The sequence below is a fragment of the Pyrgilauda ruficollis genome, unplaced genomic scaffold (genome assembly GCF_017590135.1).
Source record: "Pyrgilauda ruficollis isolate IOZ18807 unplaced genomic scaffold, ASM1759013v1 scaffold1, whole genome shotgun sequence".
Classification (NCBI taxonomy): Eukaryota; Metazoa; Chordata; class Aves; order Passeriformes; family Passeridae; genus Pyrgilauda; species Pyrgilauda ruficollis.
Window position 1 is genome coordinate 8,345,882 of NW_024508100.1, and position 24,231 is coordinate 8,370,112.

Sequence of the window (24,231 nt, forward strand, 5' to 3'; positions counted from 1 at the left end):
TCTGGACCCCAGCTATTGTCATTCTCAGGGAAAAATGTCCCGCAAGATCCTCAGCAGCCTGTGCCGCAGCGGGGAGCGCGGGGCTGCCCCGGCAGCCGGGGACCCGCGGGCCGGACACGGCCGGGCCGGCGGTCCCGCTCCGCCCCCGCCGCGATGGGGGACGGGCCAGCAGCGGCCTCGGGGCTCCCCGGGGAAGCGGGGCCGCCTGTTGGAGCACCTGGCCGGCGTGGGAGATGGAGCAAGCCGCCGGGTGCCCCGCGGTGGGCGGCAGCTACCCGCAGAAAAACGCCGAGATCCTCAGCAGCCAGTACGGCATCAACCTCTTCCTGGCCGGGCTGCTGCTCACCTTCGCCTGGGCTGTGCATGCTGTGGGCATCAGCAAGAGCCACCTGCTCTCCTACCTCATCACGCTGATGCTCATCCAGCTGCTCTGGATGCTGTGGTACCTCTGCAGGAGCTGCACGCAGAGGAGGCTGATCCGGGACAAGGACACACACGCTGGAGCCCGCTGGCTGAAGTGTAAGTACGGGCGGATGGCACAGAGTGGTACTGCACAAGGAACACCTGTGCCATCACCTGTGTCTCCTGCCTCTTTGTTAGCCTCTCCATCCCTACCGGGAGGCATCCTGGTATTTGCAAGCTGAATGAACATGCAGTGCGCTCTAAAGTAAATATATGCATAAGCTGAACATACTAGAAGATTGTATTGGGAAGCTGTTTGTTAAACATCCTCACTTTCCAACCTACCATTTATAGTGCTGAAAGCTCTGGCGCCTTTCTTCTTTACCAGGCTGGTTTGGTGAAACTTGAGATATAGCTAGCAGAAGAAGCAGTTTTGTTGGTGTCTTGCAGCTGTTTTGGAGGAATTATCACCTTTTCCAGATGGTATAATGTAATTTACTTTATGGTAGTACCAGTCAGTAACGTCCTGGAGCTCTGAGCATATATTAGAGATTCCTGTTTATATGTGTACAGTGATGCTTTTGAAACATCTAGGGTTAGACAGAAGAGGACACAATGCCTGACCAGATCAGTTTTAATCAGTACATAAAGCAGTTAAACAAGGAATCTAACCTCAGCACTTGCAGAAACTCATTCACTTGCAGAAAAAGTATACAAGTTTGTGAGGGTAGTGGTGGGGTGTGCTGGCCCTTACTGCAGTCAGGTGTGTACCAGAGTGAGGATACAAAGGTATATTGAGAGAAGATGTTCGGGGAGCACATGGCAGAATTGTAGTGACAGGAATCTGTGTTTTCAGGTACCAAGGAAAAGAAACAGCCTACATCAGTGCTTGTGGAATAATAGGCGATCCCAGTTTTACCAGCCTCTTCCAGTCTCAGCACTGTGAATGATAGATCAGAAAGTATTTAAGTGGAATGTTATGACAGCTTTCCCATAAAATGTTTTCTACCTATTAACAATGACACAACAGCTAATTTTCACAGCAGCTAATTAAACATCTAAATGAAAATTCCAAGAACACCTGACACTTGATTATTTTGAAAAGTAAGGTTGTGCTGTGGAAATGTGGTTCTCAATCTCAGTGCTTGTGTATCATTTATTTTCTTTGAAACTGTTAACATCTGTGTTTGAATTTCTGACAGAAAACCTATTTTTTTTTTAATGTCTTATGTACCGCCATGGTCTATAGACTCTTTCTTGAAATTTATGGAGTTCACATACCAACTGTTGAATTGTTCCTCTTGAGTATTTACTATTTTTCAAGGCAATATTCATCTCTCAAGCATTTAAAATTTATTAGCTTATGTGGTTTACAATCTCCTGAAATTCATGCGAGGCTTAATATGATCCTACCTTGGGCCAAGCTAAGCTTTTGTTACTCAGAGGGTAGCTTCCCCCTCCTAAATATGGAATAAATACTGCCTAGCATGGGTAAGTACAGCAGGATCCCCCACCCTCTTTCTTTTGGCGCCGCATTCACAGCATTTCATTTGTCCTACAGAATATAAGGAGTCACAGAAACTTAGAAATAAGATCCTAGATTGAACTACTAGGTTACCTTATCCATTTCTTTTGCCAGCACAGGATGGGTCTTTGTACTGGCTTCTCAAGTGCTGTGGGTTCCATGGCTTCTCTTAGGCTGCAATTCAACAAATTTGCCCTTTGGGAATGACCTACACTTTCCTATTCTGGGGAGTTTCTTGTAGTTACAACAAGTCTGTACAACTCCTTTATCCTCTATTGGTAAAAGAAAACTTATTTGAGCTAAGGAAAAACTCAGGTGGCAATTCCTCTGCCAAGATCCCCTATGCCCTCCTATTTATCAGTGCTTTTGTCATAGAAGTCTTTTACCTGAAAGATCAAAAGTCCAGAAAGGAAAGGGGAGGATGGAGTGGGACAGACATATTTTGTTTGGGTTTTTCCACTGAAAGATTTCTAGTTCTATCACTACTTTTGAAGAATATAATTTTTCTGTAATTGGGAGAGCGAATGTCCCTGTACTAAATAGTATAAAATGAGCGTATTTTCATGAATCCTTTCAAACTGTGAATATCATTTTAGTAAAAGTGATGGCAGTTGCCTGCTTAGACCATTTTTATTCTGAAAAATGTTGAAATGGGATGATTTAACAAAAACCTCCTATAACTGACTCCTTCTACATGTTTAGCAACACTAGAAGGGCAGAAGGTCAGTTTGCCAGAACTGCTCACAGGAAGGTTTCCTTGAGCCTTTCTGCACCAAGGTGTCAATTGTGTGAACTCTTGAGCTTGGTTCTCTTCCCACCTGTGTGGTTGACCAAGAACCACTCCTGGAGTCTGAATGTGGGAAAAGTTTGTGGCAGAGTTGTGTCTTTAATACAACACAATTATCCTGACCCAAATAACCTAGGAAGTCTTTCCTTGACTTGTTCCAAATGTTATTCCCCTAAGTACGCTCTCCTGCTAGGAAAAGTTCTCTGACCATTTTTTTGGAAAGTTGAGTGAAGTGAACCAGAGAAATCAAAATAAAAATCAGTTGGCTTCACAAACAGTTTTATTTTATCACATTATTTAGCAGCACAGTTTCTGTTTAAAGCATTGACAACTGGTCAACTTAAAAACTCTTGACAGACTTCAGCTTGTATCTTTTTACTGCCTGCATTGAATTGCCATTTATTTGAACAATATTTTAAAGTGAGAGTGGTATTTTTGCAGCTGTATCATTATGTTTTTCTGATCTTCTTGATGGTTGCTAGCAAGAAATGAGCCAGCACTTAGCAATGTTGAAAATCCTATTATTTATCCCTTAAGACACAGAGGTTTCAATAAATGTTTGAAAGGAAAAAATAATTAAACAGTACTCAATAGCAATAATTTCACATTTCTTACAAATTTAAATGAAAATAATTAAGCAGTGGAATTATCTTCCTTGAAATTACTGGTGTCCATTTAGTATTAGTACATACTACTGAAGTTTCTATCAGAAAAAGTTGTCAGAAAAACTATTAACATACCGTATGCATGGTCATTACAGTCATGCTTTCATTTTTGGGTAATAAAATTAGTACAATCATTCTCTTTTGCAGTCCATAAATAAGCATGTTGGACACTTTGTATACACGTGTAGTGTGGCCACCTGGGTGATTGCAGAAATATCTAAATACCATTTGAATAAATGAAACAATCTAAAATTAAGAGTCATATAAAGTCTTCTAATCTTTGGAGGGCAGTAGTCTATAGTATTTTTGCTTCAGAAGATAGCTTTTGCCTTCTTATTGAAACAATCATAACTTGTGAAATGGACTCATTTCAGACAAATAGGCTGTTTCCTGCCTAGTTTGTAAATAAACCATAAATCACAACATCAATCTTAGAATAATTCAGATAGGAAGGCACTTCTGAAGTTCATGGAGTCTAACACCTTGCTCAGAGCATGTCTGGTTACCTCAGGCAGAGTGATTTATAACCAGTTATATTTATAATTATATAATCAGAACTAGAAATTCTAATTTATTTCATAATTATTAAAATTCTTTAGATAAGGAAAGAAACATATCATTTGATCTTGAGAGTAGCCTATAATTTGGTATTTTGTGATACCATTTAGTTTCATACACAATAAAAATGGCACCTCTATTTAAAAACGTGGGCTCCAGTCCTGTTACATGTGTTAGAATACAAATTAGCTGATCTAAGAAGCATGATTTAAAAAACTGTATGGGTTTATACATATGCATGAAGTGCAGAGCTGAGGTTTTAGATTTTGCAATATAAAAGCAAAAGTTTTTAGCTCCTGGTAGAAATTACATTCAATCAGTGATTTTACAGTTTTTTTGTTATAGAGAGATTGTAAAACAGAAGCATAAAATCCTACTGGAATTCATAATCTTGTGATTGAAAAGGTTTCTGAAGTCTATTTTTGTTTAATTTTAAAGGGTCAGTGAAATAATAAACAAAATTACAGTGTGTTTATATAATTTCTACTTAAATTTTATCAGTGCAACTTTGACAATAAAGGTATCAATTAAATAAATTTTTAATTTAGTATTACTTTTTTCTACCACATGTCAAGTGGAACACATGGTACTTATATGGAAGTTAGGTTGTGGCCCCATATAAAAGATAGATATTCATCCAAGTCAACACTAGTGATGTTATTTACTCTGTGAGGAATTGTAAAGAAAGATTAAGTTACTGGTGCTGGTTTATATCATGAGGTCCTGTTAAGGTCCATGGATAAATTTTTATCTAATCTTCATTCAAATAAGTCCAAATTAAATCCATATTAAATCCATTAAATTCAAATTTAATCCATTAAATCCAAAATAAAATTAAATAATGCTTGAAAAAAAGCTTAAAAAAAGAAAAAAAATCACCCAAGCACAAAAAAAAAAAACAAAAAAAAAACAAAACAAAAAAACAAACAAACAAAAAAAAACCCAAAAAACAAAACAAAACAAAAAAAACCCCTCAAGACAAACCAAAACCAAGGTTTGGTTCAGTAAACTTGTAGCCAATTGTACTTTGTCATACAGGTACAACCCCAATAATAACAGCAACAAAAAAATGAACAAAGCGAAATGTATTTCAGAGTTCTTTAGGGTATTCAGAGTAATATGTTAGGATATTTTTGTGTGTGTGTGAAATACAGATACTGAAATTAAACCTTTGGTTGCTTTCTAGGAGAACAAACCATACAGCTCGATGTGGTTGTGGTCTCTGAGTTACAGTGACCCCCGAGCCGTGGGGAGGGCACACCCAGGGATTGTGTGACTTCCCACTGTGGAGGTGCGGGGCTGGGGAATGTAAGGTGATTGTTCAGCTCCCCAGGAGTGCCCAGTGTGCTGTGGGGCTGCTGAGGGCAGGAATTCCTGCTGTCCATGGCTGCTCAGTGCCACTGTCACCTGGGAGGTGATCCTGCCCAGAGCTGGGCACTCTGCCAGGTGCTGAATGCCCTGGGCAGTGCAGGGCTGGCAACTCCTCCCTGACCCTGCAGGGGCTGTCAGTGCTTCCTTGCTTCCTGTGCTGGGCTAGAGGCTGTCACAAATTAATTAGAGGCACTTATTTCATTCAATTATCTTCTTGAGCATTGATGTCATCTTATTTCCCTAAACAAGAACACAGATGTTGATGAACTTTCATTCCCCTAAATAGATTTTTGTATATTTTACAAATAGTCTCTAGACACTATAACTATACATAAAATTTTCTAATATCTTTTTCATTTGTAGGTGGGATTACATTATTTGCAGTGATTACTTTAATTCTGGACTCCTTTAAAATTGGATATTATATTGATTTTTCAAACTGTTTATCACCAACTGAAGGCATTTTTCCTGTTACACATGCTGTCCACACCATCTTACAGGTAAAAGTCACCGGTTGCAGTTTTATGTTAATCTTTGTTTCTCACCAAAATATATTTTATCTTGTCATCAGTGGACTTTACACTAATTTGATGTCTAAGCAAATCACAGAATAATTTGAGGACTAAATGCTTGTGCATGTATAGTAAATTCAAGGTTTGCAACCTGAAGTTACTTAGCCATAAAATTCATGCATTTCAAACATGGGTTTGAAAAAAAGAATAATAAAAAAATGTTCTCCTGTAGCTGAAGTTACGTGGCCTTTTTGTTTAGTTGAAGTTACATGCAGAATTTTCAGGTTGAAAAGAGTATTTTGGCTAAAGACAATTCCCTTGTTTATGTATGTAAGACTTGCCACACAAGTTCAATTCAATCTGCCTAACCTGATGTTCCTTTGTTAGAGGTGTAGGCCTGGTAAGTCAAAGGGGACAAAACCCTTCCTAGCTGGTTCTAAAACACTTGCATAACTTTCCTGTAACAAATGAACATGGATGTTCCTTCTAGAAGCATTTGGTTGTTCTTGTCAGTGGCTGCACAGTAGCAAACATAGTCAGTGACTCCTGTGAAAAATTCCAGCTGCCTTTTGTTATAAGGCTTTGGGTCTCCCCAAAGTGTGTGGTGACACTCCATAGCTGATTATTTCTCACATTAACTCCTCTGAACCCCTGTCAGCAGGTTGGTAGGGAAGAAGGAAAGAAAAAGACACTCAGCTGAGATACTCAATCATAGCCAGGCACTTTTATGAATTTTCCAGGAGGTTTATGCCATTCAGAAAGAAATGTTTTCCTAGCAGTTGTGGTTGCATGTAAATGAGATTTTGAGCAACCTATTTTTCTGCTTTCTTCAACAGTTTAAAAAAAAAAAAAATTGAAATTTAAACAGTAGCTCTCACCCCATCTATGCTTTTCTCTGATGGTGAAATTCTGAGTTGGTTGAAGTAATCTTAATTTCACATTCTTGTAATATCCACTCTCCATGTCTTGCAACTTCATTCCTTCATCTCTGAAAAACAAACCAATGAAATACTCTTCTGTATGCTGATCTGAGCACAGCATTCTTCATTACAGCCAGTGACCCAGAGCTGACAAGGTTTCCAGCCACCATGAGCTGGAGTGTGGAAGAATGGTGAATAAAAATGCTGAACAAAGGCAACAAGAATTCTAATTTAAATTTTACATCACCCAGTGTCACTGAATTTATCATCTACAGAGCTTAAAATAATGCACACTTGAATGTTAGCCTGAGCAATCAAAGAAAAAGTTAAATTTAAGAAGTAATTAACCACATGCCTCTTACCTAAGATGAATCTTGTGTCTTTGAAATAGTGAATGAAATCACAGCAGAGAACATCCCTAACATGTGTTATCTAAAAACCAAAGAATTTGTTTTCTACTGGATATGTATCGGATTCTGTTGTCAATTACTCTAAGTGAGGCATCCTGATACACGTCATGAAATGAATATATACATTCTGCACTCGTGTATGAACCAACATGTGCCTGCCCTCCCAGGACAGCCTGTGCATTATGTTCTTCTGCAGGCAGAATTCCCCTTGAGGCAATGAGTATTCTGTGAGTGAAAACTGGATTTTATGATATTTCTATACTGAGTTTTCTTATTTCTTCCCACTATCTTGTGTATGAACAGATCTTCAAACCTTATGTTTTTATAATCTTTAAGGAATGGTTTCAGATCTGCTGTCAGATTTACTGATTTACAGATTTATCCCAGGATGGGAAACTTAAGGAATGGTTTCAGATCTGCTGTCAGATTTACTGCATTTATCCCAGGATGGGAAATTGAATATGGCTTTAGAGACTAAGATAATTTCAATTTGATTTCAGTTGAAGCCTACATTAAATATTTTAGTCTTTACATCTAGCATTTTACAGTGGCCACTCCTCTCACTGGTAAGTGCTTCATTAGAGGAATTGTTACTGCTGGGCAGCATAGTTGAACCATGAAGAGCTGCATTTGTCTAGCATTGATTGCCTCAGAAACAGTGGCTCTGAAGGCATCCTACAGTAATGGATGCTGTGGAAAAATGGGCTTCCAGTTACTCTGGTTGCTGAAGAAGAACCCAAAGTTTTATTACATTTTAGACTATTTCTGGAATACCAAACCAGGCAGGTTTCTAAGAGAAATCTTAGGATTCTCTCTCCTGGTAGTTCACCTGCTGATGAATTCAGTATCTTAGGAACTATTGGGAGTAAACAGACTGTTAGAGTCACCCTAACATCCCTGAGGAATATTGGTATAGTTCTTGAACCCTATCCACACTTGGCTTTGTTTCAGTGGCAATCTCTTTCTGAGGTCTCCATTATGCTCTCACAGAGACTTCTAATTTTATTCCACTTACCTTGACTTGCTAACTTATTATTGTTATCTCTCTCTTTTACTCCTTGTTTGCGTTTTCTGCACTATTCTTGCATGCAACTGCTGTGTTCTTAATGGGGTTGTCTCTCATGCAGTTAGTACAAACTTTTCTTGTGCTTCCTGGGAATTTGTTGTTTTATTAGTCAAGTCTGTCATCCTTTCATCAGTCTGTTTCCCTCCACAGAATTTAATATATTTCATAAATTATTCAGTGTTAGCATCACCATGCCCTGCAGCAATCATATCCCTATCCACAGCCAGTGGCTTTATTTTGTTTGTCACTGAAATAAAATCTCTTCAGATACAGAAGGAATATATGTTTTGGTGAGTGATACTTAGAATTTTTACTGTTAAGTCACTGATTTTTCATGTAAAAAAATCTCAGCTTCTGTGTAAATATCACATGAAATCATGAGCTCTTTCACATGTGTGGAGATGGAGCTGCCTCAGTTTAAATCATCAGAAGTTTTAACCATTTGAATGTCTATCTACAGATGCACTTTCCTTTCTGAATGTTACATGTGTGCATCAGTGTAATGATATTTCTCTGTATTTCTTCCATTTAGGTGTATTTTCTGTGGTGTCATGCAAAGGATGTTATCCAGTCTTTCAAAACACTCGAAAGGTAAAATGGATCTGATCCTCATCTGGTGTGTTAATAGGTGTAGGTCTGTACAGTGCTTTAACACCAAAGTTTTATTGTATGAGAGACAGTGAAAATATAAAGAGATTGATTCTCCTCTTGATTGCATTAAGTAGAAAAAAGTATTCTTAAATAGAACAGTTAAAGTAAACTCCATATACACTTATTTAACCTGCACTGATATTTTGTAATGCAAAATAGTGACAAAATACATATATTTTTCTCATAAGAGAGGAAAATGGCACACAGAATCACTTAAGAAGGAAGCATCATATATGGGTTTTAAGACTATGCACTATATTATGTTTTATTTATTTACCTACTGAAAGGGAGCCTGTATCAGCAACCTGCAGTCAATGCAATGTAACTGAGATATTTTATATTGATTTTATGGAAAGTACCTTTTTAAAACTAGGTCTTAGACGCATAGAATAGTTTGGGTTGGAAGAAACCTTTACAAGTCATTTAGTCCAACTCCTCTGCAATAAAAAGGGACACCTTTAACTAGATCAGGTTGCTCAGAGGTCCATCCAACCTGGACATGAATGTTTCCAGCCCGTGTTGATGCTGGGGCTTGCCCTGACCCAGCTGCAGGACCTTGCACTTGGCCTTTTTGAGCCTCGTAAGGTTCCCATAGGGTCACTTCTTGAGCTCATCCAGGTCCTTCTGGCATCCCATCCCTCAGGCATATCAACCACACCTCACAGCTGTGGGAGGTGCAACTGTGCACATGCTCTTGGAAACACAACCTCCCTGGTGGTATCCTACGTACCAAATCAGACCCAATGTGTTTCCTAGTTCTCTGAGAAGGCAGATTAATGTATATTAATCTGTCTGTACACAGAACATGAGTAAGCAAACATGGTAATTTTCAAAATGCTTATTTAAAGTTATCAATGATCTGAGCAGTTTCTATAGGAGGTAAAATAAATTTGCTCAGAAGCATCATCTCTGGTGAAGGTTCTCCATTTGTTCTGCTCTCTTGAGTAAGTGTTGAAACCCCATGCTCAGGAAGAGAGTGATTACAAAAGGCTGTGCAATGTCAGCTGGTGCTATCAGCTCTGTTTATAAGTAGTTCTAAAAAATTTCTAACTGTAAGTTTATTACTGAGAACAGTGTTGTAATAAAGAACTGTTTCTTGGTGAAGAAACATGAACAGCCTTGGGTGCATGATAACACCTGGCATTCTATTAACAGTTTAATACATTAGGCCATTTAATATATGGCATTTCTGTAAGGTTTTGGAAGACTGATTTCAGTGACTGCCGAACATTTTTAGAGATTGGTGATGATTTTTCAACCCTCCCCCTGCACTGACAAATAAATAGTGCCATATAGCTTGTACACAGAAAGTTAATCCATTTAATTTCGTTTCAGATATTTCATGAGTTACAGTCATGAGTCTGTGTGGATTCCTGCAATAATTACTTTGTTTTGTAGGTTTGGTGTTATCCATTCTGTTTTCACAAATTTGCTCCTGTGGACAAATGGCGTGTTAACGGAGTCAAAACATCAATTGAATGAACATAAGGAAAGACTAATCACACTTGGTTTTGGGAACATAACTATAGGTAAGCAAAAGGCTTGGTGCATTGTGAAATTCCGGCTCTAGCACACTCATACAAAACACTGTCACTGTAGGATTTAGCTGAGTCATTTATGATTATGTCAGTGTAGTCATTCTGGGGCACATGGTAATTAGCTGATACTGAAATGTTATATGATCATTGTCATGTGTGTGAACAAGGCAGTAATTTTCTTCTAAGTTCCAAACAAATAGATTTTTTGAGACCATTTCAGGAATAACATCACTGAGGAACCAATTTATTACTAAATCACAGTAATAAACTAACATAGCAGTGTTAAAAAGATAGTTTACTACTTACTAAGTTATTGGTAAGAAAACAAGTATGGATAATCTTGCAAGTCTTTCACAGGAGAATGATTGCATGTAGCCTGTGGTCCTACAGGATTTAGTGGGATGGCTCAAAAGAATATAAGTTATCCATTAGTGCTGTTTTATAAGACAAAGACTTTGTTCTGGGTGGTTTTTTTACTAATGAATCATTTTCTCCATTGGCAAGATGGTGCAAGTTGTAGCCAGCAAACATTTAGAGTAAGCAGGATATAAAGAAAAAAGTTCTTCACTATGAGGGTGGTAAGTCACTGGAACAGGTTGCTCAGAGAAGCTGTGGATGCTCCATCCCTGGAAATGTTCAAGGCCAGGTTAGATGGGGCTTTGGGCAACCTGGTCTAGTGAAGGGTTCCCTGTCCACATCAGGGGGGTTTTGAAATAGACAATCTTTAAGGTCCCTTCCAACCCAGGCCATTCTATGACAACTGTGGGGGATGCCTTCTGCTTTCAAACCCCAGTGAAGCATGGGGAAGCCTTTTCTTAGGTGAGCACCTGGGTATTGTTTGACTGAAATTTTACCTTTTCTGTTTCATTATTTTATTTATCTTTTATTTATTCACTTAAAACAAGGAACCTTGATAATGCACATAACTGATCTCTCCTTCTCTTTTAGTTCTAGATGATCACGCACCTCAATGCAATTGCACAACAACAACTCTCTGCTCGATATTTTCTCAGGGAATATATTACCTATATCCCTTTAATATAGAGTACCACATCCTAGCATCCACGATGCTCTATGTCCTGTGGAAGAACATTGGTCGTAAAGTTGAGCACCACCAGCAAAACAAAACTCCATTCAAATTCCATGGCATAACTGTTGGAATGATTTTTGGACTAATCGTGTTAACTAGCACAATAGCCGTAGTTGTTGTGTATTTAATTCAGATTGGAGGTTCAAAAATCAAAAGTGAGTTAGCACTCACTATGTTTTACTTGCATGCTATCTTCGTGTTGGCTCTCATGTGCACAGCTGGAGTCGTCGCCCTTCTCATCTACAGACTGGAAGATAGATCACTGGATAATTCCAAGAACCCCGCTCGAAAACTGGATGCAGAACTGCTGGTGGGCACAGCTGCAGGGTCCTGGCTGCTCTCCTGGGGCTCAATCCTTGCCATTATCTGTGCCCAAGGTCATCCCAAATACACATGGTATAACCTGCCCTACTCTATTCTGGTTATTATTGAGAAATATATTCAGAACCTCTTTATCATTGAATCCATCCACCGTGAGCAGGAAAAGGTGAATGATGACATTAAAACTCTTCGAATAGTGACCATATCTCGGGGGAGCACTTTGTCCCTCACCCCCTTGTACAAAGAGATTTACAATGGCAGAGCTGCTCGTGACAGCGGTGACATACCCTGTCTGTTTAAAGGCAGCATCTGTGCAAGAGAAAACGGTGGTGCTGGTGTTGCTGGAGAAGAAACGAGTCAGGACAATAGTTTGGTCATGCACTCAGCCTCAGATTTCTCATTTTACAGCAGAAACTCGGTTACTAACAACAAGAGGAGAATTTTGAAGAACATCGCTGCATTTTTATTCCTCTGCAACCTTTCGGTAAGACATTTTGAATGTAGTTCACAAGTTAATACCCAAAAGCTTCCCATCCTTACAAGTCTGATAAGTATATTAAAATTGCATAGTTCTGTAGTTTGTAGGCAGAAAATTTTACTTCTGGAAGAAGTGAATATGCTTTTGGGGAACAAAGTTCATTTAAATGTAGAATATGGGAGGCTCCTTTCAGTAACGCTCCAAAAACTGTAGCAACAGCAGAAGCTGAAACTCTCTTCCTTCCCTCTTCCAGCCTGCCCCAGTAGCAACAGGGAGGGATTTCTTAGGGACTCCTGAAACCAGTTTGCAGTACGGTGAGTCACAGTCATTAAGGCTATTGACTTGTACAGCTGGTGATTAACATTGGCCTGGCGTTCTTTCCCTGCAGCTGTGGATACCACCGGCGTTCGGGTGCCGCCCGGAGTATGACAATGGACTGGAAGAAATAGTTTTTGGCTTTGAACCCTGGATAATTGTTGTGAACCTTGCGATGCCTTTTTCTATTTTCTATCGGATGCATTCAGCTGCCTCGCTCTTTGAGGTCAATTGTAAAACATAGATCATATACGGTCCCTCAGTGAACAATTGATTGAATAATTAATTACATAAATAACAGTTGAGGGAGTGGATGAATGGATGAGTGAATGCAGCAGCTGCTCAATAAATAGAAGATTCAATATTTTTTTTTTTTAAAGAAGGGACAATAGCTAATAGCATGTAATTTTTTTTCTTTTCACATTTTGTTATATATGTGGTGTTGTATAAATACACTTTTCAGAATCACATTAGTGTTAATATGATTAACATTACATAGTAAAGTTAATTTAGTCTCATTAATCTTTGTTTTAGTCAACTGGGATTTGTTCTCTATACAATTTGTATGTCTTTGTTTTCATTCATTGTGACTTGTGAAAGGGGTTTACACAAAATTCTGTATGGCTTAGAACAGAAAATCCCAGGAAGAGCTTCTCTTGAATCACAGAGATATTAGGAAAACTCCGAGTCTTAATTCTTAGCTTTGTTTTTTTTTTTTTTTTTTTTTTTTTTTTTTTTGTAGTGAAATGAAAACAATTTTTAAATATTAAGAATTAATATTAATATTCTAAAATATTTGCTAGAAAATTGGGGTGTGGGAATTAGTTTAAAGTTCCTTATTACAGATGAAAATCAATATATAATTATTATTTTGTGGATAGATATAGATAGCAAAAAATCCGGGTGAGTAACATGTATGATTAGATATAATGCTGTATATAATTTTTTTCTGAAAAAATATATTTCTATTAATTTTCTTGTATTTACTCCATGACATAACTGAGAAATAAAATTAATCCTTTTACTTAATTCTTTATTCAAATATTCTTGAAACGTTTTAAGAGAAAAAACTAGTCCTATAGCTCATATTTAGGTATATGTGTTCCAGTGCCAGAATGGTATGTATTCCCTGCACAATTTTTAAATGAGCTGCTAATTTCTTGTAGATCAGTCTCCTGGTTGGAAAATAATCATAGGTTTTCATACAGAGTGCTGTAAAGCGAAGCTGAAGCCTCTAGAAATCCTGAGGCTGAGAGTTTTGTAAGTGTGGTTTAAAAGATGTTAGAATACATCCTCAAAACCCTGTGGTATTTAGTTGCTTGAATTCGCACAGAAAGCAGTGAAAGGTTGGGTGCCTGAATACTCTTAGAGTCTTCACCTGCAAGAACAAAAGACTGGAGCAGTAACTAGGATACCGGAGCTACAGATCAATTAAGTACTGGATAACCCTTGCTAATTTGTTGATGAGCTAGTTCTAAGTCTGATGGGTCAAGGGCCGAAAAATTTCTGTTGCTGGTTCCAGAAAGGACAGCTGTACACTTATCACCACCATCATCCCGAGAGCAGGAACATTTCTGTGGGGGAGAGGTTTGCTTCTGAGATAGGAGCTTTCAGCAGCTGTGTCTGCCCTCGTGCAGCAGGAAAAAAAAAATTTGGCTTTGTACCACTAGATGGCAAACACAGACCATTCGATAAATTACCTGATTGCTTTAGGTTGCTTCAGGAATTGCTTCACATCATAATTAATCTTCAGTTCTATTTTGTGGTACGCACAGCCATAACCTGCTTAGGAATTTTTATTACCTTGTTTACCTGTTGCAAAGCCCAGATGAGGTAAAGAAGTACCATCTGAACTCTCAGGTGAAGTCTGAATTAGATGAAGCATCAGGAGACTGAGCAAAGCAGTCATCTGCAAAGCAATTTCAGTTGTTTGATTTTAAGTGGTTTTTGGAAGAGACACTATCATACATTGCTGTAATCTCTGCCTGTCCGTACAGCTGCTTGTCATGCTCTTTTATAACATCTTTATTGGCTCTTATATTCATTCTTAGACAACATTTTTTATCTTTCTGCTTGAACTCAGTAGCTTGATCTCACCTAGTTCCATGTAAATATCAGCTCTTACCACTCAGTTGTTTTTCTAAAATTTGAGTAAATAGCGCCATCCAGATAATGAAATAAAGCTTTAATCTTCCTTCCAAAGCAATTTTTAATCTTTCATCCTGGACAAACTCTACAGCTAATTCCAGTATCATTAAAAAAATTCATTTCACTAGGTAGGGGCAAAAATTCCATTTCCACTAAGTGCTCGTAAAGATGGAGTAAAAGAGTAAATGGATGGAGTAAAGAGTAAGCCTGTTTCTTCTTCCTGTGCTCCTGTGGGATGGGTCCCATGCCATTCTTTAGCTGGAACTGGTGTTCTTTTGCTGATTTCCAGCAGTTGTGTTCAGCCAAAGCAGAGCTAGCCCTAAATCCCTAAGGCCAAGAAGGGGCCATATGCTCTATTACAAACATGTAGCACATATTTGGAAATTTCAAAAATAAATAACATCCTTATTTAGTTATATTTCATTTGCAATTACTTAGCCCTTTCTGGTTCTTCACATTATGATTGAAATAATTTCATTTGCCCAAAACATTAAATTGCTTTTGAGTGCTGAAATTGAAGTTTATTCAGAAAAGTGAATTAAGGTAGCACTCTGGCAGTGAGCAAATGCTTTAAACGTGCTAATGGGCAAATTCTATTCCAAGCTGCACTGATGAAATCCCGCTGACTGAAATGGTTCTGTTTCAGGACCAGAGACTTGATTTTGACCTGACATGCATAAGAGGTTTTCACAACAGGACTTCTCTCAAAAAAAATACTGTTTCATCCAAATACAGACTGTTTTATGGAAGCAGCTCTTAGCTTAACTACTCTTGAAACAATAGTGAGTCATGAAGTTCTGAATATTTGAGAATATACATTTTAAAAAAATATTGATTTTTGAACCAGGAAAAATAGAAGCATGCATTTTTAAGAAGCATAGATTTTTGGACAAGGAAAAATACTTACATTAACATAGTTAATATAGTGTGACCTCTAGCTCTCTGCTCAATGCTAAACTTCAACAATTGTTTTCTAAGTTTTTTTCTCTAGTGTATATCAACAATACTGATCTATCACAGCTTTGAAAAGATAATAAATAAAACAAAACTACCTTATTTCTGCCTACCTTTCTGCTCGAGCATGTGACAGGAGGCACTAGAGCCTGCTTACCCAGGAGAGAGGTCTAACAGCTGCTCATTGATATTCTCCTGAGGTGCTCCAATTTAATATTACTTCAAAAGAGACCTTTTTAAAAAGGAATTTCTTTAGTGAAATGCACTTGATATGCAAAGGATTCTGAATTTTTGCTGCATAATCTTAACCAGAAAGTTATTTTCTGATGTTCATCCTTCTGTTAGGCTCTTCCACTCCTTCCCCTTCTTCATTGAATAATTTAATCTATTCAATAATGCATGCTTCGGTTACATGTAAACTCATATGTGTACAAAGTTAAAGGCTGCTAAGGTGCAAAAAGAGCACTACAATCCTCAATTTACCTGAAGAGTCAAACTTGCATGACCACAGATTTTCCAAGTGTTTTTTTGTGTCAATGACACTGAGATAGAAGAAAATTGAAGACTCATGGTTGAGGCCTTCTAAAAGAAAATTCAATCTACTAGTATTTCTCAATACTTTGAATTTTCTCTTTTAATCATGCAAAAAATAATGTCCATTTTGATAATTTTGGAAATATTTGTGTGTTGCATTGTCCACTTGTGTTCCATAGACTTTGAGTGGACTATATATGTGCAGAGAAATAGATGGCTTCAGAGAATAGCATTTATTGGAAATTACCCAAGTAATGTAAGTGCATGTTTCTTATCACTAGCTTAAATAATTCATTAATCTTTACCAAAAATCCATTAAATAAAAAAGATTCTCTAACTTCAAGATTTTAATAATCTAATAATTTTTATTTTCCCCATCTCACCCTGATTAGACACGATGTGTGTACAGATGGCTCATTGGATCACTTATTCCCTGGGAGCCCTTGTCCCCAAGCATTTGGCCTCATTCTATGCATGCATGAATAAAATGAGATCTGGATTTAAGCAGAATTGTTAAGGAGAACTTTAAATAAGAGGTTTGGCTCTATTAGCTTCTAAACTATCAATTTCATCTTGAAGTTGCTGATACTTTAATGATAGTAGTCAATGGTTAGAGTATTTTTATTATTATTTGTTGATTTTAAGTTGGATGGTTTTTGGTTTTGTTTCTTTAATTAGGTGTGTCATGTCCCATAATGTTAATTTGGCTGACATTTAAAGCAAAACTTATAGTTCTATATGGCATGCCTCCCTCTAATACTGTTCTTCACCTAAAAAAAACCCCAGAATTTCATCTTTAAAATATGATCTTTGGTAAAATCTTTACCAACATATTTTTTATTTTCTTGCCAGAAGCAAATGGACCACAATTTATGCCTAAGTACAAATAAGGATGTATGCAGTAGGTGGAAATTTTTGAAAGAACAGGGGTTGCAGGAAAACCAGCTGCTATCTCTCCACTTCATTTGTAACAAAGCAGTGGGTGTTTTATGTTCAATTTCCAATAAATCTTTGCTTGAATGTCACTGCAATACACCTGTAATTAAAAGCCATATTTTGAAAACCACACATAGAATCATTAATTCTGGTGAGCTACATCAGCATTTTGAGTGAGGAACAGCTTCACATGTGCTGATTTTGGCTGGAATAGAGTTAATTTTCTCCAGAGCAGCAAGTGTGGGCTGTGTTGGGGATTTGTGCTGGAAACAGAGCCGGTGGCTCAGGGATATTTCAGCTATTGCTGAGCAGCACCTCCACAGAGCCAGGGCCTTTCCTGTCCATCATCCCACCCCACCAGTGAGGAGCTGGGGGTGCACAAGGAGCTGGGAGGGGACACAGCCAGGACAGCTGACACCAACTGACCCAGGGATATCCCACACCATATCCCACACCCTATGGCTTTGTGTTGAGCATAAATCTGAAGGAAGAAGAAGAAGGAAGCAGTGGGGAAGGGAATACACATTTTGAGTGGTGGCATTTGTCTTCCCAAGTCTCTGTTATGTGATAGATCCCTACTTTCCTGGAATGGCTGATCACCTGCCTGCCCACGGGAAGTGGTGAATTAATTCCTGGTTTCACTTTGCTTGCTCACATGCCTTTTGCATTACCTGTTAAATTGTCTTTTTCTCAACCCACAGATTTTCTTACCTTCACTGTTCTGATTCTCTCCTCCATCCCACTCTGGGGGAGGGAGTGAGTGGCTGGCCAGGATTTTAAATGATACCGTAACTTCTTTATTCTAATTTATTGTGCTATCAAATATTTACCAGGCTTAACTGAAGATTAGAATGCTTTTAAGAATGAGCAGATACAATTAACATACCTAAGGCTAAGTCCACACTTTGTGTCTGGTTCCAACTTGAGTCCATAATTTTCTGAATTTAGTAATTTCACTTCTAGCAGGCAATGACTTCTGTAGGAAGGTAGCAACAAACAGCAACAATGCAGTAAGCAATAGCTTTGTAACAACATCTTAATGGTAGCTGGTTCCATGAGCCCCCTTCCTGCTGCTCCTCTCCCAGGTACAAGAAGCATGCCTGCAGTGCTCCCCAGGTAGGGTTTTCCACCACTGCCTGCTTGAATCTAATAGTTTAATTACCAAAAAATAAATTTTAAAGATGTATCACTAGCCAAACAGACTTTTGAAAGTGTCCTCAAGTCCTCTCCAAGCATCAGAATGTCTTTCTTCTCTCTAAACCTTTAATTTTATTTTCTTCTCCGTTTTGGAAAACCTTTCCAATCCAAGAGTCAAGAACCCAAACTTCACTACATCAAGAAGAGCTGGCTGTGCCTGCACTTTCAAACTTTGTTCCACTGCAGCAATACCTTGACCTTGTGCTGAATTTGGGGTATTTGCCTTGATTTGTTTGAACATATGCTTTTCAATCTGTATTTCCCTCCTTTGATTTGCAGTGCACCAGCCAGAAGAATGGGGAGGTCCTAAAGGCATTACAGGGATACTTTATACTCTCTGCACTTAAAACTCCTTTGACCCTCATTATGTGTGTTGGAGAAGAAACCAGAATGATTCTAAATGAGTGTGTTATTTCAAGTACTGCTTAAGGGGGGAAAAAGTCAGAAATAAGTAAAGTTGCAGTTTATTGCTGTTTATCTCAAAGTGACAAAGTTGCTCATCCTTACCACTAATGTTTAAAAATTTGAAGCTGGAATTCTTTCTCCAAATAAATCCTGGACTATGAAATCTAATGCTGGTCTTATACAACTCTAAAAAGTACAGATTAAAAACCCCATCAGCTCTAACTGTTGACACACTTGTAAAGTTACCTGTCTGCAGTTTTCTATGTAGCATTTGCAACAGGCTCTTCTGCAAGGATACAGCTGTACCACAGTGCCAGTGAAACAGATGAGGTTTGGGTAGTATCCTGCTTCCCAACCCCATTCCCTTCCATGCAGCACCTGCCTCCTGGGAGGAGGGGAGCCCAAGGATGAGTCACTGTCTGACCCTATGAGACATCATCTGTGTTCCTTGAGAGGCAGACACCCAGCTGCTGACTTCTGTTTTCTGAGCCCCGTCTTTTCTATCAGACTTAACAGTCTTCACAATAGTGTCTGATTTCATTGCTGAAATTACTGTTTGGTTCCATGAGGGATTTGCTTTTCCTACCCATTTTGGGAAAGATAATCTCATACTATGTTAATGGACAGGGTAAAATCCTAAGATAAATGATGCTGTTGGTAAAAGTTCCAATAAAAATTATTTAACTAAAAAAACCTGTAGTTTACACATTCAATATAAAATTCATAGATCCTCCTAATGTATGGTAGGTAAGAGAAACAGAGAAATCAGAACACAGAAAAGAAATTTTTTTTCAAATTTCTCCACAGGGTAAATTGTTACACTGTTGAAGCCAGATACAGAATTACATCAGCTTCTTGGGGAACTAAGTCCACCTGATTTTTATTTGCAGTTTGATAGTACAGCTGGCAAAAGACAAAATAAAAATCTCGAAGTGTTCAGCATTAGAAAATTAAAATCACCTTTTTCATCTTGATTGTTTTCTCAGGACAGGTCTTCCCCTGGGATATGGCCACACACACACACAGAGAATATGAATAAAATTCCCGAATTGTAAAAACCAGGGGTTTTCCTCCTTTTATTTATCTTCTTTCGAGTGTGACTGATCTTTAGTAGTTTTTAATTATGTGAACTCTTGCTTTATTAGAAAAAAAAAGATACTATTTTTAATACATGATTATAAATATCTAAAAAGAAAAGAAAATATTTTATAAGACAAAAGCCCAAAAATTAATTAAGACAGTACAGTAGGAATCAAATTTACAAAAATGCTGTTCCGTTTGGTCTTGGCCTTGGCTAGCATCCATCTTTTATCTCTTACCATTGCTTTAAATGAAGTCAAGCTTTGGTATGAATTAAAAAAAAAAACAACAAAAAACGCAAAAAAACACCCAAAAAGCAGCCCCTGTGGAAATGTCTTCTGTTAGCATCAGTTTTTTCATGATTTCCCTGAGTGATCAATGCCTGATGTAGGAACCATATCACACTCATTCAGATCCTGTTACATATTGCTAATCACGTCAACAAAAACTGAAATAGGTTTTAAGGCCAGTGGGGGTAACTGTAGCCATCCAAAATTACTTTTCCCACAACATGGGCTACAGAGTACTGCTTGGTACCCTTGGAATGAAGACAGAGCTGAGGGATGAGCTGAGGCACAGTCTGTGACAAATGCATTCAGCCTTGGCTTCCAGATGGCAAATGATGGCAAATCTATTACAATCCAAACACAATTGCTTCAGCCATTAATCACCCTTACTGTTAAAAATGCATACCCCACCTCTACCCTGATTTCTCATAGATTCAGTTTTTAGCCTCTGAAGTTCTTCTAACTTTACCTAAAATATTAAGTCATCTGTTATAGAAAACTTTTCCCCTTGTCAGATATCACTGACTGACCTTAAGCATGGGTTCAGCCATGCTCCTAAATACAGCTCCACTTCAGCATCCTTCTACACTTAAGCCTCTACCACTACCTCTTCTTCTCTGTTTCAGAGCCTAACAGTAATGGGAGGTTTTTGATGGGATGCTTTTACAGTCTAAACCTCAGCAGTACACCTGTGTCTCTGTATTTTAATTTCCTTCCAGCATTAATTATTTTCCTGTCTCTTTACACCAAGTATCTCTCAGATGAGAGAATGTGTGAATTTATGCACGTTGATGATTTTTAAATAAATATTATTGGGCAGAACAATAGGTATTTGTATTTTGAAGTGGAAGTAGAAAATGTGGCAATGAAGGGAAAGAGCTAGTAAAACATACATTTCTAAAATCAGGAACTGAAAAGATTTTTTTTTTTTTTGCTCAGAACCATTGCAAAAGCAGTTAAATTCCATTACTTCCAATCTGCCAGCTGTGAGAGAGAACTGCAATTTTAACAGGTGAATAAAAAAAAAAAAAAAAAGAAAAATGAGGCAAAGCTCTGAAGGAAAAGCACAAAAGACATTAAAAAGATGATTTCAGGATGAAAAAAACCCCACCCCAGATCTCTCAGCAAGTGACAGCTGTGGGTTTAATGGACTATTCTTAAAATGAGATTTATATGCAAACTGCCTACAGAAAGTTAAAAAAGGATGCTAATAACCTATAAATGCAAAAGGTTTTTATCTGAGGCTCAAAAAATTTTGATGGCAGTGGATGGAATGGAATGTTATAACACACCATAAATGTCTCCATTAAATGATTGCTTCTCTGACCTGATGCCATTATGAATGATCCAGGAAAAGCACCAAGCAGTTGTCCTGTTGCTCCTCCTGCTCCACTTCTTCCCAACTCACTGAGTCTGTCAGCATGGGGGGTTTAGTCTCACATGCCACCCCATCACAAACTAGGATTTCCTTCTACTACCATTGAAAATATTCCTGATCTCCTAATGCATTCCTTTGCCTTGGAAGAAAGTTTTGAACATGCATGTATGAAATGTTGGACCAGCATTGGAGACTGTATCACTGAGGCACCCATTGACAGCTGCACCTTTGGGTGACAAATCTTCTCCCAGCTCAAAGCTGGATCTTTATCCACAGGGAGCTTTGGGGAACAACATCAGTTCCCCAACACCAGCTGGAAACCAAGAATGATTGCTAAAGATTAAATGGGTGGGAAAGGATATTACATCCTCTAAATTGTGTTACAGTATTCAGACAGCCAAATACAACTCTTGGCCAATAAATGGGATGCTTTGGAAGGTCCTCAACTCTGAGTTCGCCTATTGCAGACAGTAAAGAACAAAGCATAGCAAAACTGCATTCTTTAGACATCTGACAAGTGTACTCTTATAATTGTTGTTTCAATGAGTTAAGGCATCTTTCCCATCTGCTTGCACCTCCTCTGTGCCTGACTCCAGCACACCCGGCAGAGCTGGCAGGAGATAACACACACCTGCACCTCACATTTGTACCGAGCTACCAGTGTGGGCAAGGGCTGCTGAGCTGCGAGCAGGCTATGTTTTATTGGGCTGCTTTTGTTATTAAGACAGATACCTACACGTGTGTTTATTTAAATAGCTCGTGCGTACTGGCAGCACACGTGTAAACACACATACATACAGACACCACATCACAAGCAAATGCGTACACCTCTACATTGCTGAAACAATGAACATAAGCTAAACAAGCAAATTGGATCATTGCTTTTTGGAATCAAATGTCCCCATTAACTACCTTACAAAATATCCCCATGACAAGCAGGGATGTGCACAAATACTTGTGCAATCTGCTTCTTCGTTTAGAGAAATTGTAGGAGGCATTGCTTAGGAAAGCAGAGTTTGTGCAAGCAACACATTGCCTCAGCATCAGAGCTTTAGTCACACTGTTTAGAATTCAGTGGTGACAAAAGCTAAATTCTTCCTCCAATATTAAATATAACTCTGCTTAAATGTGGAAAAGTAGCACCAATTTCTTAAGCGAGCACTGAAGTGAAGCTTCAGTTTTCTGGTGACAATTTTATAAAATTACCTAAAAGGCTTCAGAATTAGATTTATTTTTATTCTTTTCTCTCTGTATTTAGTAACTCTAGCACTTAATCTTCCTTCATGTCACTGCAGATCCAGCAAGGTATAGTGATTCTTGTCCTTCCCAATCTGCCTGGAGAAGCAGCTGGAAGGGCCCTGGAGAGTGTCAGTTCTTCAACCCTTTCAGTGCCAAAACCCAGGCTGCTGAGTCAAGAATGGGTTTGATCTCTAGCAACCATTTTGAGAAGAAATTAAGTTTTAGAGGAACTAAATCAATTGTATTTCCAATAAAAATAACTAAGTCATGTTCTCTGAAGAAATTCAAGCATGACATTAGCACACGGTGAGTCCAAGAGCATTAACACGGTCATAGTCTGTTTCTAGTTGTGCTGGAGCCCTATCGTGAGGGGTGATTCATCCCATAGAGCTGGAAAGAGAGAGAATCGGTTTTCGCTTGCCGGGCTTTCTGCCTGTAATACTTCTCAGCCATCCAGTAGAAGCCACTGAACAAGTACGAAGGCACGCTCTATTTCCCATCCCTGCAGAAGACACCCAGCCCGTCCCGCTTCCCACACCGCACCTTTCAGCCCCGTTCGCTCCCAGCGAGAGGCCGGCCGAGCTGTGTCCGTGCCCGTCCTGGACAGCCCGTCTTGCCCGGGGGATGCTGGGGGTCATTTCCCCGCTCCCCGCGGTGGGACCGCGCTCCTCTCCTGTGCTGCGCAAAGCCGCCGCACAGAGCCGGTGACAGCCCCGAGGAATTGCGAGGGTGACTCGGTCTCGGAGGGAGGGAAGGAGCGGGGAGGGCGCTGGCCCCGCCGCGCCTTTGCTTTCCTTTCTGTCCCGTCCCGTCCCCTGCCAGCCGCGCTGCCCACCGGCCCGGACGGCGCGTCCCTGGAGCGGAGCATGCTCACAGGGCGGCGGGGGCGGGCGGGCCGGCCCGGGCAGCGGGGATCGGGCGGGCGGCACCGGCGGGAGCTGGGAGCCCGGGTGGGAGCGGGGCGAGCGGAGCCGCCAGCCCGGGCCGGAGCCACCGGGAGTCGCGGGGGCGTAGAGCGAACCCAGAAGAAGCGGGCGCGAAGCGTGTGCCACGGGCAGGGTACGCGCTGAGCCGCGGAGCCTGGGAAGAGAGGAGCGCGCTGAGCCGCGGAGCGGGGAGCGCCAGCGAAAGGACGCGAGGCGGGTACCCAAACCGGGTCCGCGGGACAGAGACCCGAGCAGGGGGACGCGCCAAACTGCGGAGCGGGAACCCCTGGAAGGAGCCGCGGGACAGAGACCCGAACAGGGGGATCCGCACTGAGCCGCGGGGCGGGGATCCCGGGCAGAGGCACTTGCACGGAGCCGCGGGGCGGGGATCCCGAGCAGAGGTACCTGCCCTGAGCCGCGGGGCGGGGACCCCAGGCGGGGCCACCGGAGCGCGGGAGAGGGACCCCGGCAGGGCTGGCGGCACGGTAGTGGCGAGGCGCGGAGCCCGGTGCGCGCTGGGCGGCCGAGCGGGGCCGTC

The 24,231-nt window shown here is 39.8% G+C and overlaps 1 protein-coding gene across 1 annotated transcript; it reads left to right on the forward strand.

Annotated features, from left to right (window-relative positions):
- Positions 1-233: 233 nt before the first annotated feature.
- On the forward strand, positions 234-12,853 carry OTOP1 (otopetrin 1). Its single transcript, XM_041458832.1, has 6 exons — positions 234-519; positions 5,672-5,808; positions 8,749-8,807; positions 10,266-10,396; positions 11,354-12,300; positions 12,683-12,853. The coding sequence occupies exons 1-6, from the start codon at positions 234-236 to the stop codon at positions 12,851-12,853; spliced, it is 1,731 nt and encodes a 576-aa protein (XP_041314766.1).
- The last annotated feature ends 11,378 nt before the right edge of the window (positions 12,854-24,231 follow it).

What these genes read in the sequence shown, in the direction of transcription:
- OTOP1 (XM_041458832.1), top strand. Translation starts at nt 234, where the DNA reads ATGGAGCAAGCCGCCGGGTGCCCCGCGGTGGGCGGCAGCTACCCGCAG. An exon ending in CTGTCCACACCATCTTACAG is followed by an intron (nt 5,809 to 8,748) that starts GTAAAAGTCACC and finishes TCTTCCATTTAG; the next exon opens with GTGTATTTTCTGTGGTGTCA. An exon ending in TATTCCTCTGCAACCTTTCG is followed by an intron (nt 12,301 to 12,682) that starts GTAAGACATTTT and finishes CTTTCCCTGCAG; the next exon opens with CTGTGGATACCACCGGCGTT.